The 15,000-nt window shown below is 42.6% G+C and overlaps 1 protein-coding gene across 7 annotated transcripts in view; it reads left to right on the top strand.

The window, feature by feature from the left end:
• Positions 1-15,000, top strand: part of LOC138635530 (glutamate receptor 1-like) — a 40,041-nt gene that overhangs the window by 896 nt on the left and 24,145 nt on the right. For 6 of the 7 annotated variants that reach the window (XM_069723048.1, XM_069723047.1, XM_069723050.1 and 3 more), the window contains exon 2: positions 6,009-6,143. In XM_069723048.1, coding sequence (XP_069579149.1) covers positions 6,009-6,143 — 135 coding nt within the window. Of the gene's footprint in view, positions 1-6,008; positions 6,144-9,649; positions 9,753-15,000 lie in introns of those variants that run through there. The other variant, XM_069723053.1, reaches the window with a different exon arrangement.

Here is a 15,000-nt window from a genome sequence, read left to right as displayed (position 1 = left end):
ACACTCATGTTGTCACATTCATGTCACACTCATTTTGTCACATTCATGTTGTCACACTCATGTTGTCACACTCGTTTAGCCACACACTTATTTAGTCACACTCATGTTGTCACACACTCATGTTGTCACATTCATTTGGTCACATTCATGTTGTCACACTCATGCTGTCACACACTCATGCTGTCACACTCATGTTGTCACCCTCATGTTGTCACACTCATGTTGTCACACTCATGCTGTCACTCATTTTGTCACACTCATGTCACATTCTTGTAACACACTCATGTTGTCACACCCATGTTGTCACACTCATTTTGTCAAAAACTCATGTTGTCACACTCATGTTGTCACACACTCATGCTGTCACACTCATTTTGTCACTCATTTTGTCACACACTCATGTTGTGACATTCATGTCACTCATTTTGTCACATTCATGTTGTCACACTCATGTTGTCACACACTCATGCTGTCACACTCATGTTGTTACTCTCATGTTGTCACACTCATTTTGTCACTCATGTTGTCACACACTCATGTTGTCACATTCATGTTGTCCCACTCATGTTGTCCCACTCATGTTGTCACATTCATGTTGTCACACTCATGTTGTCCCACTCATGTTGTTACACTCATGTTGTCACATTCATGTTGTCACACTCATGTTGTCACACATGCTGTTACACACTCATGCTGTCACACTCATGTTGTCACACTCATTTAACCACACACTTATTTAGTCACACACTCATTTTGTCACATTCATGTTGTCACATTCATGTTGTCACACTCATGCTGTCACACTCATGCTGTCACACACTCATGTTGTCACCCTCATGTTGTCACACTCATGCTGTCACTCATTTTGTCACACACTCATGCCACATTCTTGTAACACACTCATGTTGTCACACACTCATGTTGTCACACTCATGTTGTCACACTCATTTTGTCACACACTCATGCTGTCACACTCATTTTGTCACTCATTTTGTCACACACTCATGTTGTCACATTCATGTTGTCACACTCATTTTGTCACACACTCATGCTGTCACACATGCTGTCACACTCATTTTGTCACTCATTTTGTCACACACTCATGTTGTCACATTCATGTCACACTCATTTTGTCACATTCATGTTGTCACACTCATGTTGTCACACACTCATGCTGTCACACTCATGCTGTCACACTCAAGTTGTCACCCTCATGTTGTCACACTCATTTTGTCACTCATGTTGTCACGCACTCATGCTGTCACACTCATGTTGTCACACTCATGTTGTCACACATTCATGTTGTCACACACTCATGTTGTCACATTCATGTTGTCACACTCATGTTGTCACACTCATGGTGTCACACACTCATGTTGTCACACACTCATGTTGTCACACTCATGCTGTCACTCATTTTGTGACACTCATGTCACATTCTTGTAACACACTCATGTTGTCACACACTCATGCTGTCACACTCATGCTGTCAAACTCATTTTGTCACACTCATGCTGTCACTCATTTTGTCACACACTCATGTCACATTCTTGTAACACACTCATGTTGTCACACTCATGTTGTCACATTCATGTTGTCACATTCATTTAGCCACACACTTATTTAGTCACACTCATGTTGTCACACACTCATGTTGTCACATTCATTTTGTCACATTCATGTTGTCACACTCATGCTGTCACACACTCATGCTGTCACACTCATGTTGTCACACTCATTTTGTCACACACTCAGGTTGTCACACTCATGCTGTCACACTCATTTTGTCACTCATTTTGTCACACACTCATGTTGTCACATTCATGTCACACTCATTTTGTCACATTCATGTTGTCACACTCATGTTGTCACACACTCATGTTGTCACACTCATGCTGTCACTCATTTTGTGACACTCATGTCACATTCTTGTAACACACTCATGTTGTCACACTCATGTTGTCACACACATGTTGTCACACTCATTAAACCACACACTTATTTAGTCACACACTCATGATGAAATTTCCCCTCGGGGATTAATAAAGTGTATAAAATCAAAAAAAAAAAAAATCAAAAATGTTGTCACACTCATGTTGTCACATTCATGTTGTCACACTCATGTTGTCACACTCATGCTGTCACATGTGTTGAAGAGCTTCAAACTGTTAACAGGAACTCTTTCAACACCACGGACAGAGACACGTTAATGATTATAATTTACGTTAGAATATTAAGTTACAGGAACATGAGAATCAGCACCACGGACAGAGTCTCACATCACCACAGGAATCATCTGTTTTCTGTTTAATGTAATTTATTATTAGCGATTCATGTTTTTATTTGTAGTTTTATATATGAAATTCAAATTACTAAATATTTTATAAATCTGTGAGTGTTTTGTTCGGTGCACAGAAATGATTTATTGTAAAAGTCTTTTGAACTTTTATTCAATCATTTTAAATATGAAACTCATCTCCAGTCATCTTCCTGTTTAATCAGTTGTTTGGAGAATGAAAGGTGACGTCTATAAAAACATGAACAAATGTAAGCAGCTGGAGAATATTTGTTATTTTTACTTTAAAAATTTGCTAAATAATTCATTTTTATAGGTAAATTATGAGAAGTATATTTTCTCTCAATCAGATGTTTTAATTTGACACATTATACAGTAACTGTGTGCTGTTATAAGGTTGCGCTGTCACACGCCTTGGAGCTGCTGCCTCTTTTATTCTGAAAAGCTCATCCTGTATAATAAGGATTTTATCAGTGTATTTTTCATGCATATACTTTAGTATGTTGTTTCTCCTGCAGGACTTTTACTTCCTACTCTGACAGCTACTTTTCCTTACATGAGGTCGAGTACTTCTTCCGTGACAGAGGCGACATATTTATTTTTAATGAGGAGACATTTTGGCAGCAGAGACCAGCGGTGGAGGAAATACTCTCATCATTTACTCCAGTCACACTAATAATCCTCCAGAGTATAAATATTCAGCAGCAGAAAAGTCCAAACTTTTACTGAGCAAAAGTCCAGAAGAGTCAGTTTGAGACATTCTATTATCGTGATAGTTCGAGTATTATTAATAAATCAGTGTCAGCAGTATGTTAATGCTGCAGCTGTTTCCTGTTTGGATGATTAGATTTACATAGTTTTTATGGTGAACAAATGCTTTCATGTATTGATCGTATGTTTTGAGTACTTCCTGTACTTGAGTAAAAGTACTTACAGTATTTACTTCATAAATATGACACTCCTGTAAATCACATGCTCATGTGGGTCAGTCTTTTATTTCAGTCTGGGTTTGTGCTTCCTGTTTTACTTTGAAATGACTCCTCTATTGCGTGTATCCTGTTGCACTTCCTGCCCCGCCCTGGTTAGTTTCACCTGTCCCTCGTTGTCCTCCTCTCCCTGCTGTATTCCTGTGATCCTCTGTCGTTGTCACTTTGTTTCGGTTGTTTCGAAGCGGTTTTCAGACGCAGTGATTTCTTCTGTAGCTGTTTATTGTCTTTGTTATAGTTTCACATGTCCCTCGTTGTCCTCCTCTCCCTGCTGTACGCAACCTGTGTTGTTTCGGTCACCTTTTCGTCTCATGTGTTTTCAGACGCAGGTTTTTCTCCGTCTCTTTTTAGTTTATTGTCTTCACTCTACTAGTTTCTGTGGTGAATAAAGCGATCAGTCAGTTGTACTTTCTGTAATAAGGTCGGTGATCTCCACCCGTCTGGCTGTGAATCGTCTCTCTGACTCCTCCGTCAGCTCTTTTCTTCCCCCTCCAGCGTCTCCGCCTCCTACAGATGAGGTTTTAATGGGATCGGTCGGCACTGCGCCTCCTCGCTGCAGCTCCTCTCAGGTTGGATGCTGATGTGGCATCAAGTCGAACTAACCTGGTTTAACGGAATAAAACCTGCTGCCGACTGCAGATAATCGCTGCCTTTGGTTTCCTTGGTGGTTCAGAGTCTTTCTGTCACAGCAGACAGACGCATCCAGCCGGAGAATGACTTCCTGTAGCGTCCTCCTCTGTGTGAGCGGCTTTAATGCAGATATTTACATTTGAATCACGGCTTCCTGTTATCAGCTTCATGTTCTCATTGCAGGAACTCACTCATCTTCTACTTCCTCATGATGTTTCTGCTTCTTTATATTTCCACTACATTTATCTGACGGCTTGTTGCTCCCCATTTTAACCCCTTCAGCCCCGCGGCTACTTTTTATATTTCCGCCTGAAAAAACCCAAATCTAATCAGGAGCTCCTCTGAACCCTCCGGCGATCCGACGGAGGACAGTCAGGGGGGTTTAAAACCTCCATCAGCATTTCACAGTGTGTCTGTGAATCTCTGGGATTCCTGAGGACAAAATACTGAAAAATAGTCATTTCAAGAACGTCAAATTACAACTGAATAAGAGTTTTTAGTTTATAAAATGCTAATACAAAAATAGTTCTATCAACTACAGCAGTAACACGGCATCCAGGTGACCTGGAGGTCAGCAGGAAGTAGAGGTCAATTCCAACGTGCTGCTTCATCAGGACATTAAAACATTTGATAAAAATTAGCTCTTTGACATTTCCAGGATTTTTTTATTCTGTAAATGTTATGTTTTATAACACTATGCTGTGTGTAAATGACATCAGTAAATACAGGAAGTTTGATCTTTTTAATTTGAATTTTTTTTTTTTGAGCCAAATCAGCTGGACTATAAATGGCGGAGCTTTTATTTTGAGGGTGTTCTCCCGGAAGCTGTCCCAGGTGTTCCCGCAGGTCAAGTCGGTTTTGTAAAGAACAGAAAATGTCCAATTTGTTGCTCGTGCAGCAGCTAAGGGACGAAGGCTGTAAGTGTGTTTTCTTACGTCATGATTAATATCAGGTGACGTGTTTTCAGTGTTCAATGACATTTACAGGTGTTCACGGAGCAGCCGTCTGCCGGTTTGATCCGTCAGAAGACAAACAGCGTGTTGGTTTATTCATTTTTTGGTTTATTAATTTATTGATTATGTTTCATGGTGATTGGTTGAAAATGTCTCGACAGTAAAATCAAATAAAACCTGAAGTTGGTTCTAGATTATAAAAGATTTAGTTTAAAGTTTGAATTGAAATCATTAAAACAGTCTGAAGTTAGAGACTTGAACTGATGTTAGTTCAGAAGTGATGAAGAGTTGATGAAGAGGAGGTGAAGAGCAGGTAATGAAGAGGAGGTGAAGAGAAGGTGAAAAGGAGGTGATGAAGAGGAGGTGAGGTGTCAGTCCCGACAGCAGCTCCTCCTCCTCCTCCTCTTCCTGCTCCTCCTCCTTCCTGCTCCTCCTCCTCCTCCATCATGTAGAGGGAACACATCTCCATTGAGAGGTGACTGAAGAAGTGACTAAAGCAGACGGTCGTCACGGTGATGGAGGTGAACGCGGTGACTGACAAAGTTTATCCGTTGTCTTTATTGAAGCGGAGTGTCGGACCTGCAGTGATGCGGATCAGATCCGATACATCCAGTTCTGATCAGATGTATTCATCCTGAACTTCATCAGGTTGGAATCATGTCTCTGGGCTCCTCCTCAGCGCCTCCTGCTGGAGGCCTCCGGTGCTTTCAAGACTTCTGGATACGTTATGAAGCGTTTGTGTCGGTTCCCTCATTTTCGTCGATGTAAAAAGAAAACAATTCACAGAAGCTTCATTCGTTGGTTCAACCAGGTCAAATGATCATCTCAGGAACACCTCGAGGGATTTTCTTCATATTTGGTACAAACGTCCACTCGGTCCCACAGATGAATTCAACAGATTTGGGGGGGGGTCAAAGGTTACTTTGACCTCATGTCCGTCCCATTCTAGTGAAGGTGATGCCATGACTTCATCAGGTACAGATGGACTGACAGGACTCTTTTAAACTTTAAATAAAGACTTTGACATGTTTGAATTCGCATATTGAACACGTTTATGTCACATGACCTTTGACCCTGTCCTGTGTTGGTGATCAGCTGTTTGTCCTTCCTCTGATCTCCTGCTGTGTCTCTGTCGTCCAATAGGAGGCCTTTTCCCCGCTGGCTCCCACGAGTACGAGGTGTTCCGCTTCGCGTTGGCGCAGCACCAGGACGTCCCGAAGCTGGTGCCGCAGGTGGACATGGTGGACACGGGGAGCAGCTTCGCCATGACCTACGCCTGTAAGTTCAACACCAACACGTCGCCGTAGTTACAACATGTGTTCAAGACAGAAAACGTGTTCAGATACTCCTTTTCACTTCTTACCAAAATTATATTCAAACAAATATGGAATGAGACGTTATTGATACGGGATTGGTTCATACAGACCCAACCCTGCACCTGATGCAGCGCGACTTCCTATTTGTGTTGTGACTTCCTGTCTGTCCTGTTTCCGGCTGCTGGTGAGCTCCTCGTTCTGGTAAGGTGGTCTGAAGTGAGCTAACTTTAGCCCTGTTTGGCCAAAAAACTTCTGAGCTTAGTTCAGTTGGTTCTGCTGGAGGTTCTGGTTCCAACAGGAAGTTGTGATGAAGATGATGATAGAAGATTTGTGTCTGACGTTTCAGGTTTGTGTATAAAGCGTCACATGATGCGTACAGTCAGAAACAGGAAGTCCACTCCAGAACACACTTTTTCTTTGAGGTGTGTTGTTGGTGTCACTCCAGATTTGTGGGGGCGGAGCCAGCTGCCCGCTTCGCTCTCTATCACGGGTCGGCGCCTCGTTCCTCCATCAGCCAGACTTCATTCAGCAGACGGGGGATTTAGGGAGAAGAGCAGTAAATGGAGGGCGGCTGTAAATGGACGCAGCTCGGAGGAGTGCAGCTAAATGGACCGCGGCCGTGGGGAGTGTCTGGCGCCGCAGGGAGATTTTGGCTCCGCCCACAGCTTTCCTCAACAATGCGCTGACTGTGTTATTCTGCCCCCAAACACTGAATCCACCAGCCGACTTTTACACCTCAGTGAAAGTCACTCACAGACGGAGGCTGAACATGGAAGCAGTTCTTACGTATATATTTATAAATTATATTATATATTACAACCAGGAAGTCAAACCGCTCAAGAAATATGTTTTTATCTCACTTTTAACATTTAAATGAAATGTTGAAGAAGGTTTTAGACATTTAGATGTTCGTCTTTCAGAGACAACGTGACAGACGTCTGGACGGACTGATGTCAGACAGGAAACACAGTTTGAGAACAAGCTTCGATGATGAAGATTCTCTTCTCCATGATCGATGGATGTGATTGATTGATGGATGTGATTGATTGATTGATTGATGGATGGACAGGATTTATGGATGGATGGATGTGATTGATGGATGGATGTGATTGATGGATGGATGGATGGATGTGATTGATGGATGGATGTGATTGATGGATGGTAGTGATTGATGGATGGATGTGATTGATTGATTGATGGATGTGATTGATGGATGTGATTAATGGATGGATGGATGGATGTGATTGATGGATGGATGGATGGATGGATGTGATGGATGGATGGATGGATGTGATTGATGGATGGTAGTGATTGATGGATGGATGTGATTGATGGATGGTAGTGATTGATGGATGGATGTGATTGATGCTCTTTCAGGTGTTTCCTGTCCTCAGAAAGTGTTTTTGTCTGCAGATGTGTTATAAAATGAGATCAAACTGCTCGGTTCGTCTTCACTGGAGCAGAAAATATGTTCCTTCTGGAAAATTCAGTTAAAGAAAGACTCTGACATGAAAACCTGGAGCTGTATGAACCATCAGAGCGGAGTTGCTGTGGATTTGAACTCTTCAGTCGGAGCTGTTTCTTTGAGCAAAACAAGAATCAGTGACGAAGTCCTCACTGTTGTTGGTTTCAACAGAAACGAACAATAAAACCCCAAAACAGCCTCTTTTTATCGTTTGGTATCACTAACTGTTACCATGGAAACACTGGCCAGTGGGTATCACCGGTTGTAACCATGGAAACACTGAAAGCTGGTGTCGCTGGCTGTTTCCATGGAAACACTGGTCAGGAGGTGTCATTGGTGGTTACCATGGAAACACTGCTCAGCGGATGTCACCGGTTGTTACCACGGAAACACAGGTCAGCGGGTGCCACCGGTGGTCATCATGGAAACAGTCCTCCTCTTTTACTCGTGATTTTGTTTAAAATTCTGCTTTGAATGAACTTGAATTGAAGTTGAAATGTTAAACTCGGCGGTCCTCCGGAGAACAAGAAGGTGAATCTTCCTGCTTCCATCACAGGTGTCATCGTTCTGTGAGCAGCATGTTTGTCATGGAGGAAGTTTAGTTCAGTGTTGAATGACCGTGACAGGATGTAACCCGGCGATTGCTTCCTCTCCACAGCCGGGATGTTTTCCTGTCTAGTTGTTGAGGTCAGCTGACGTCTGTTCAGCTTCATTCTCCACAGCTCTTCTGAGATTTCACGCTCTGTGTTGCTGCATTGTTCAGTGGAACCAGCTGCAGTCATTCACTTCGTCCTCACTCTGACTAATTGCTGATAAAAGTGACTCAGTCAGTCGGAGCTGCTCCTGTAACATGTCAGCTGCAGCTGAGTCGCAGCTCTACACACATATTTGTTTTTCTACCTCATAGCGCGTTGAAAAGCTGCAGCGAGCTGTTGAGTCTCTCAGGAAGCCTGTTTTACATTTCACACTGCAACAGACTCAATGTTTCCAATTTAAAGAGGAATTATTGGTCAACAACCCCGTTTTCAAAAAGGTTGGGATGCTGTGTAAAATGTAAATGTAAATAATAGATTTTTAAATCATGTAAACTCATTTAATAAACAATTGACCAAAGACAACATATCAAATGTTGAAACTGAGAAATTTGATTGTTTTATAAAATATGTGCTCATTTTCAATTTGATGGCAGTAAAACAGTTGTTCCAGGATCATGTTCACCACTGAGAAGCATCACCTCTTCTTCTCTTCTCTGGAAATATTTGGAAATTGAGGAGACCAGTTTCTGGAGTTTTGAAAGTGAAATGTGGTCCCATTCTAGAGGCAGAGATCAGCTCCATCATTCACACTCTGCTCACGTCTGCTACACAACCATCACCTGCAGGACTCACCTGCTGTTCAGAGGACGCTTGGCTCTCTTATTGTGGAAGTCCTGGCCAACTTCCTCCTGCAGGTCCTGTGTTGGAGGACAGGAAGCAGTTTTTCTCAGACTCTGAGGTGTGCTCCTCACCTGCTCTGCTGGTTCCGTGTGTTCAGGCTGCTCCCTGAAAGCTGTCAATCAAACAGAAAGCAGTGATTTCAGTTGCAGTAAAAATAGAAAGTATTAAAATCAGAAACAGTCTCACAAAGGGATCCTTGTTGGTTTTTAATTCGTTAATCCATCCGTCACATTAATTTGATTAATTTAATGACATCATGAGGACTTATTGTCGCAGACTGCAGGGATTATAAATGGTTTAAGGACTAATTCTGGTCCTGCTGATCTGAAACACGTTAAATCATCTTCTTCAATGTGTCAGAAACGTCTTAAAAACTTCAATTTAATCTGAAAACCTGCAGAGAGCACAGGGTCACTTTCTGTTTATAATGTCTGTTACTTTTATTTTGACAGCGACTGCGTGATGTCACAGTGAAGACAGAGTACAGACACATAGACAGAGGGACAGACAGCAGGAGGAAAAGGAGGAAAAGGAGGAGGAGGAAGAAGAGGAGGAGGAGGACTTCTCTCTTCAGGATTAACTCGTAGTTTCACGCTCAGTTTCAGCTTGTGTAAGCGGAGCATTCAAGCCGAGTGCAGCGTGGAAGACGTTAATCTCCAACAACAACCTGGTAAACAACAACAGGAAGAAGAGATGAGTGATTATCTCCAATTAATAATCTTCATCAGTTTCAGAGTCAGTTTTATTCACAGGAAACTGAGAAGCTGCAGAACAAAATGAACGAACCAAAACATCCAGCTGTCCAAAATTTAAACCACAGATTGAACCAAAGATTAAACCACAGATTAAACCATAGATTGAACCAAAGACTAAACCAAAGATTAAACCACAGATTAAACCAAAATTTAAACCATAGATTAAACCACAGATTAAACCAAAGATTAAACCACATATTAAACCACAGATTAAACCAAAGATTAAACCACAGATTAAACCAAAGCTCAAACCACAGATTAAACCACAAATTAAACCAAAAATGAAACCACAGATTAAACCATAGATTAAACCACAGATTAATCCAAAAATGAAACCACAGATTAAACCAAAGATTAAACCACAGATTAAAACATCAGCTGACTGTTCCATTGCTGCAGATTAATTCATTCAATGCTTCCTGACTAGTGAGGTCAAAGGTCAAGTTCACAACAGCTGTTTTAGTAGATTCTAGGAATCTCCAACCTTTTTTTTGAGAGCTTCTCATGTTCATTAAAATGTTTTCATATACAGTAGCTGAGCTCCACCCAAACAGCTGAATATATCGATTCTGGATGTCCTGATTGGTCAGTTGAATTATTGGCGCTCCTAGTGGCCCTCAGTGATATTACACTTTAAGGCATTGACTGTTTATGCTGCACTGAGCATGTGCAGACACTGTGTTAGAGATGACAGTCTCCACATCACCAACCAATCATAGCTGGCAGTCTTACACGGCTTATGTGATGTCATCGGGGAGGAGGAGTCAGACTGACGACTCTACAAGAATGTAAACAGACAACGGAGTCCAAAGTAGAGTGTGTGATACTTCCTGTCATGTGGTTGGGCTGAGAGGACAGTGTTCCTATTGGTCAACAGTTGTCACGTGACGGGAGAAGAAGTGATGTCATGATTATCAGTCCTGCTGTGATTGATTTAAAGCTGATCAGATAATCAATGAATGGACGGTTCAGCTGTTAAACGTCACGACTTCTACTGCTGAATAAACGTAAATGTACACGTGTGTGTCTGTGTGTGTGTGTGTGTGTGTGTGTGTGTGTGTGTGTGTGTGTGTGTGTGTGTGTGTGTGTGTGTGTGTCTGTGTGTGTCTGTCTGTCTGTCTGTCTGTCTGTCTGTGTGTGTGTGTGTATGTGTTTGGTCTCAGCAGGAGATTATTGCATTGATGCCTCGGAGGCAGTGTTTACCTAAATGACTTTAGACTCAGTGTGTGTGAATCATCGTGTGTGTGTGTGTGTGTGTGTGTGTGTGTGTGTGTGTGTGTGTGTGTGTGTGTGTGTGTGTGTGTGTGTGTGTGTGTGTGTGTGTGTGTGTGTGTGTGTGTGTGTCACCCTGAGGAAAGCAGACATTTAATATATTATTCAGTGTTGCTACTAAACACGTTAATTAGAGCCGGAGGTTCAAACCTCGTAACTCCACAGCCGTCTGCTTTCAATAACATTTATTGAGCTGTCAGCTGACACGGTGGGCGGGGCTTACTACATCGTTCATCGGGAGCAGATTCAAAACGTTTTGTGGGCATTAACACATCGTGCAGCTTTAAAGGCTAATCCTGCTAGCCTGCTAACCCTGCTAGCATGCTAATTCTGTCCTCCACTTCTGTCCTCCAACTCTCTGTCCTGGCTCTGACGGCTGTCTCTAAACGTGTCTTTTATGTTTTTTTAATTAACAGTTAAAAATTAATGTTTGAATCTTCCTGCAGAATGTTTCAGTGTTCAGAACCTTTTAAAGAACCATTAAAGAACCGTTAAAGAACCATTAAAGAACCTGTTAAAGAACCGTTAAACAACCATTAAAGAACCTGTTAAAGAACCCTTAAAGAATCATTAAAGAACCTGTTAAAGAACTTGTTAAAGAATCATTAACGAACCATTAAAGAACTGTTAGAGAACCATTAAAGAACCCTTAAAGAACTCGAGTCGCTGATGGTTCTTGTAACGTCTCTTCGCTCCGCTGGACATCACTTCACATCAAACAGCTGATGAGACACTGGCTGTGATTTCAGCTTGTTGTCGTCTGACCTGCTCGTCCCTCTGAGGACAACAAGATGCATTGCCGCGGTGATGGAGACGCAGGAAGACGGACTGAGACAGCGACCTGTAGCGGCTGTGTGTCTCCGGGTCGCCCTGAACGGACGACGATGATGCCGAAGGCCTCAGATTCACAGACGTCCTCCTGATTAGCAGAGCGAGAGCGACGGGCCGAGACGGGCGGACGTGTCTCCGGGTGGACGCAGCCTCAGCTGTGGTTCCTGCGGCGATCACCTCGTCTACGGGCGCCGTTCAAGAGAAGCTCTGCTGAGGATCCTCAGGTGGAGCATCATGTCTCACTGCAGGTTGGAGGTCAGCTCTGCCTCCGCGGTCGGCATCTGAACATTCAATAACAGACGCTTACAGGAAGTGAGGACATCCGTCCACTCGGTCAGGCGACCTTCAGACGACCTCAGAACAAACTCTTTATTTATTCATCGATTTATTTGTGTCGCCAATAAGACGCAGCAGGAAGTGACCTCCTGCAGACAGGAAGTAAACATCTGAATGAATTACAGTAAAAGTAAATTACAGAATTACAATAACAGTTATGATTTAATATCAGACAGCGTCAACGCTAATAAATGTGTTACAGAAGGATGCGTTTGGAAGAAGATAAACAACATCCTGCTGGACGATTTAAAAACAAAACCAAAGAGCTGTTCAGCTTCTCAATGTCCTGCTAGTTCATTTGGTGTAAATAAAATTACAATAATAATAATAATAATGGAAATAATAAAAATATTATTGATGATGATAATAATGATAATAATGAAAATAACAACAATAATAATGATAATACTGACAATAATAACTGGTTCTAAAGATGAAGTTTATTGATGCAGAACTTTACAAAGAACAAAGCTGAATAATGAAAAGAACATAAAGAGGATTTAAAGGTGGTTGAATGAAGAGACGCTGACCTCATTGATCACGCGTGTGGAACACGTTCCCGCCTTATGTGGAACATCTGGACCGCCGTCATAAACACAAATAACTACAAAGACTCAGCTCACAGCATCTGTCGCCTCGCTGCTTCGTGACCCTGTGATGAAGGATTGGCCGTCGGCCCTGTGGGACAGCAGCCTTAATGCTAAGAGACAGATACCTCGTTAGCATGATAGCATCTGCCGGAGGGCAGGCAGCTATTGTTAGCATGATAGCATGGCCCCACGGGGAGCAGTTATTTCCAGGGCCAGCTTGTTGTTAGCATGTTAGCACTGGCCACGGGGATGTGAGGCTACAGCAAGGACCCGCACGCACACACGCACGCACACACATACACACACGCACACACACGCACACATGCACGCACGCTTGCACGCACACAGACGCACACACGCACTCACTGAGTAGATGAGGACATCTGCCTGCACATATGGCTGATCTAATAATGGTTTACTGATAATGATCTGTTGGTTATGTAGTAAGATTATAGAGAAAGTAGGAAGTTTCAGCACCACGGACAGAGACAGACAGTGTGACATGAAGTTTCAGTACCATGGACAGAGACAGACAGTGTCAAATGAAGTTTCAGCACCATGGACAGGGACAGCATATTACATGGAGGTTCAGCACCACGGACAGAGACAGACTGTGTCATTTTGAGTTTCAGCACCATGGACAGAGACAGACTGTTACATGGAGGTTCAGGACCATGGACAGACAGAGACAGACTGTTAAATAGACTTTCAAACTGGAACAGCTTCTGTTTCGGCTTGTTGTTTTTATTGAAATAAGTCATGAACACAGCAGTGACAGATCATCATCTATTAGTTTGATATGAACTCTGTCTGCATCCAGCACTTATAAAAAAACAAAAACAAACAAAAAAACATCATTACTGGAGTAGTGTTTCAGTGGTTCCAGAGTCCAATGCTTTCTGTCTTTAAGCTCTAATTTTCGTCTTGACTGGAATACCTCATCAGGAGGACAGCAGCGAGTCCCCGTCCCCGTACAGGTGGGACCCCCAGGAGGGTCTAACATTTAGTTGATAGACAGAAAATGAATCAGCAAGTCATATTAAAAACAAAAACATTTGTTCTGGTCTGACCAGTTCATCTTTAAACTGAGAGTCTTTGGACTCTTCAGTTCCTGTAATGAGAGATTTCGACCTCTTTTTGGACTCGGTGTCACTGTGACTCAGTTTCTGTGTCTAACAGTTGGAACTAAATCAAGATAAATCAGAGCCATCCACATCGTCCTCCAGAGGAAACGCTTTCCATTTATATCTTGTTATCTCTCGGGCACATTCAGATCGTTCTCCGTTGAAGAAGACTTTCAGCTGCTGATTGTTTGTTGGGTGATGAAGCTAAAGATGATCCTGAAGCTCTCAGTGTTAATGTCTCACCTCTCTGTCTCCGTGTCCCTGTCGAAGACGTCTCTTCAAGACAAAAGTGCAGAACAGGAACTTCACTCACAGGATATCGGACATTCATGCTTTTATTTTGAAGCCTGACTTTCTTTCTCTCTCAAACTTCTCTGAGTCCATTTACTGAACAGTTGAACCTGCTGACAGATGAGTTCTGGAACCTTCAGTTCACTTCACTTTTAGAGTTGAAGGTTCAAAGGAGGGTTTGATTGATTGACAGCCTGTCCCGTTCTCTTCACAGATCCTCTCGCATTCAGCCCTCTTAGTTTAAATGAGGATTTTCTGGGTGATGACACAGATTCTGTGGACGTGTTTTTATCCGTGAAATAAGACAGCATTTGGAGGAGGACGGCTCCGAGTTTTATTTTGTCTTAAGACTTAATCCCCGGTTGAGCAGCAGCGCTGCATGAACACTAATTTGATTATATCCATTGTGTGTTTGGGGATTCAGTGTGTTGGAGCCTTTTGTGTGAAACAGGAAGCTGCTCCTCAACAGCTCAGCAGAAATACCGTGTGTTTAGTGTGAAGATAAGAACGTTTTCTTTTTTACCTAACGGAGATGTTGCAAAGACGAGACGAGATAAAACTCCCAGAGACAGGAGGGACACCAGAGACAGGAGGGACTCCAGAGACAGGCGGTGAACGAGGTGGCAGAGGACGCAGGGACAAACAGAAACAGACTCACTGAAGCAGAACCCCCGACTGTTTCTAAAAGAGTTCGTAACTTCAGGTCTGTAAAATGGTTC

Source organism: Brachyistius frenatus, unplaced genomic scaffold (genome assembly GCF_029030835.1).
Source record: "Brachyistius frenatus isolate BFR_SWC_R1_liver_20210118 unplaced genomic scaffold, ASM2903083v1 Contig_315, whole genome shotgun sequence".
Taxonomy (NCBI): Eukaryota; Metazoa; Chordata; class Actinopteri; family Embiotocidae; genus Brachyistius; species Brachyistius frenatus.
The sequence above is the reverse complement of the archived record's forward strand: the minus strand, read 5'-3'. Positions and strand labels throughout refer to the sequence as shown.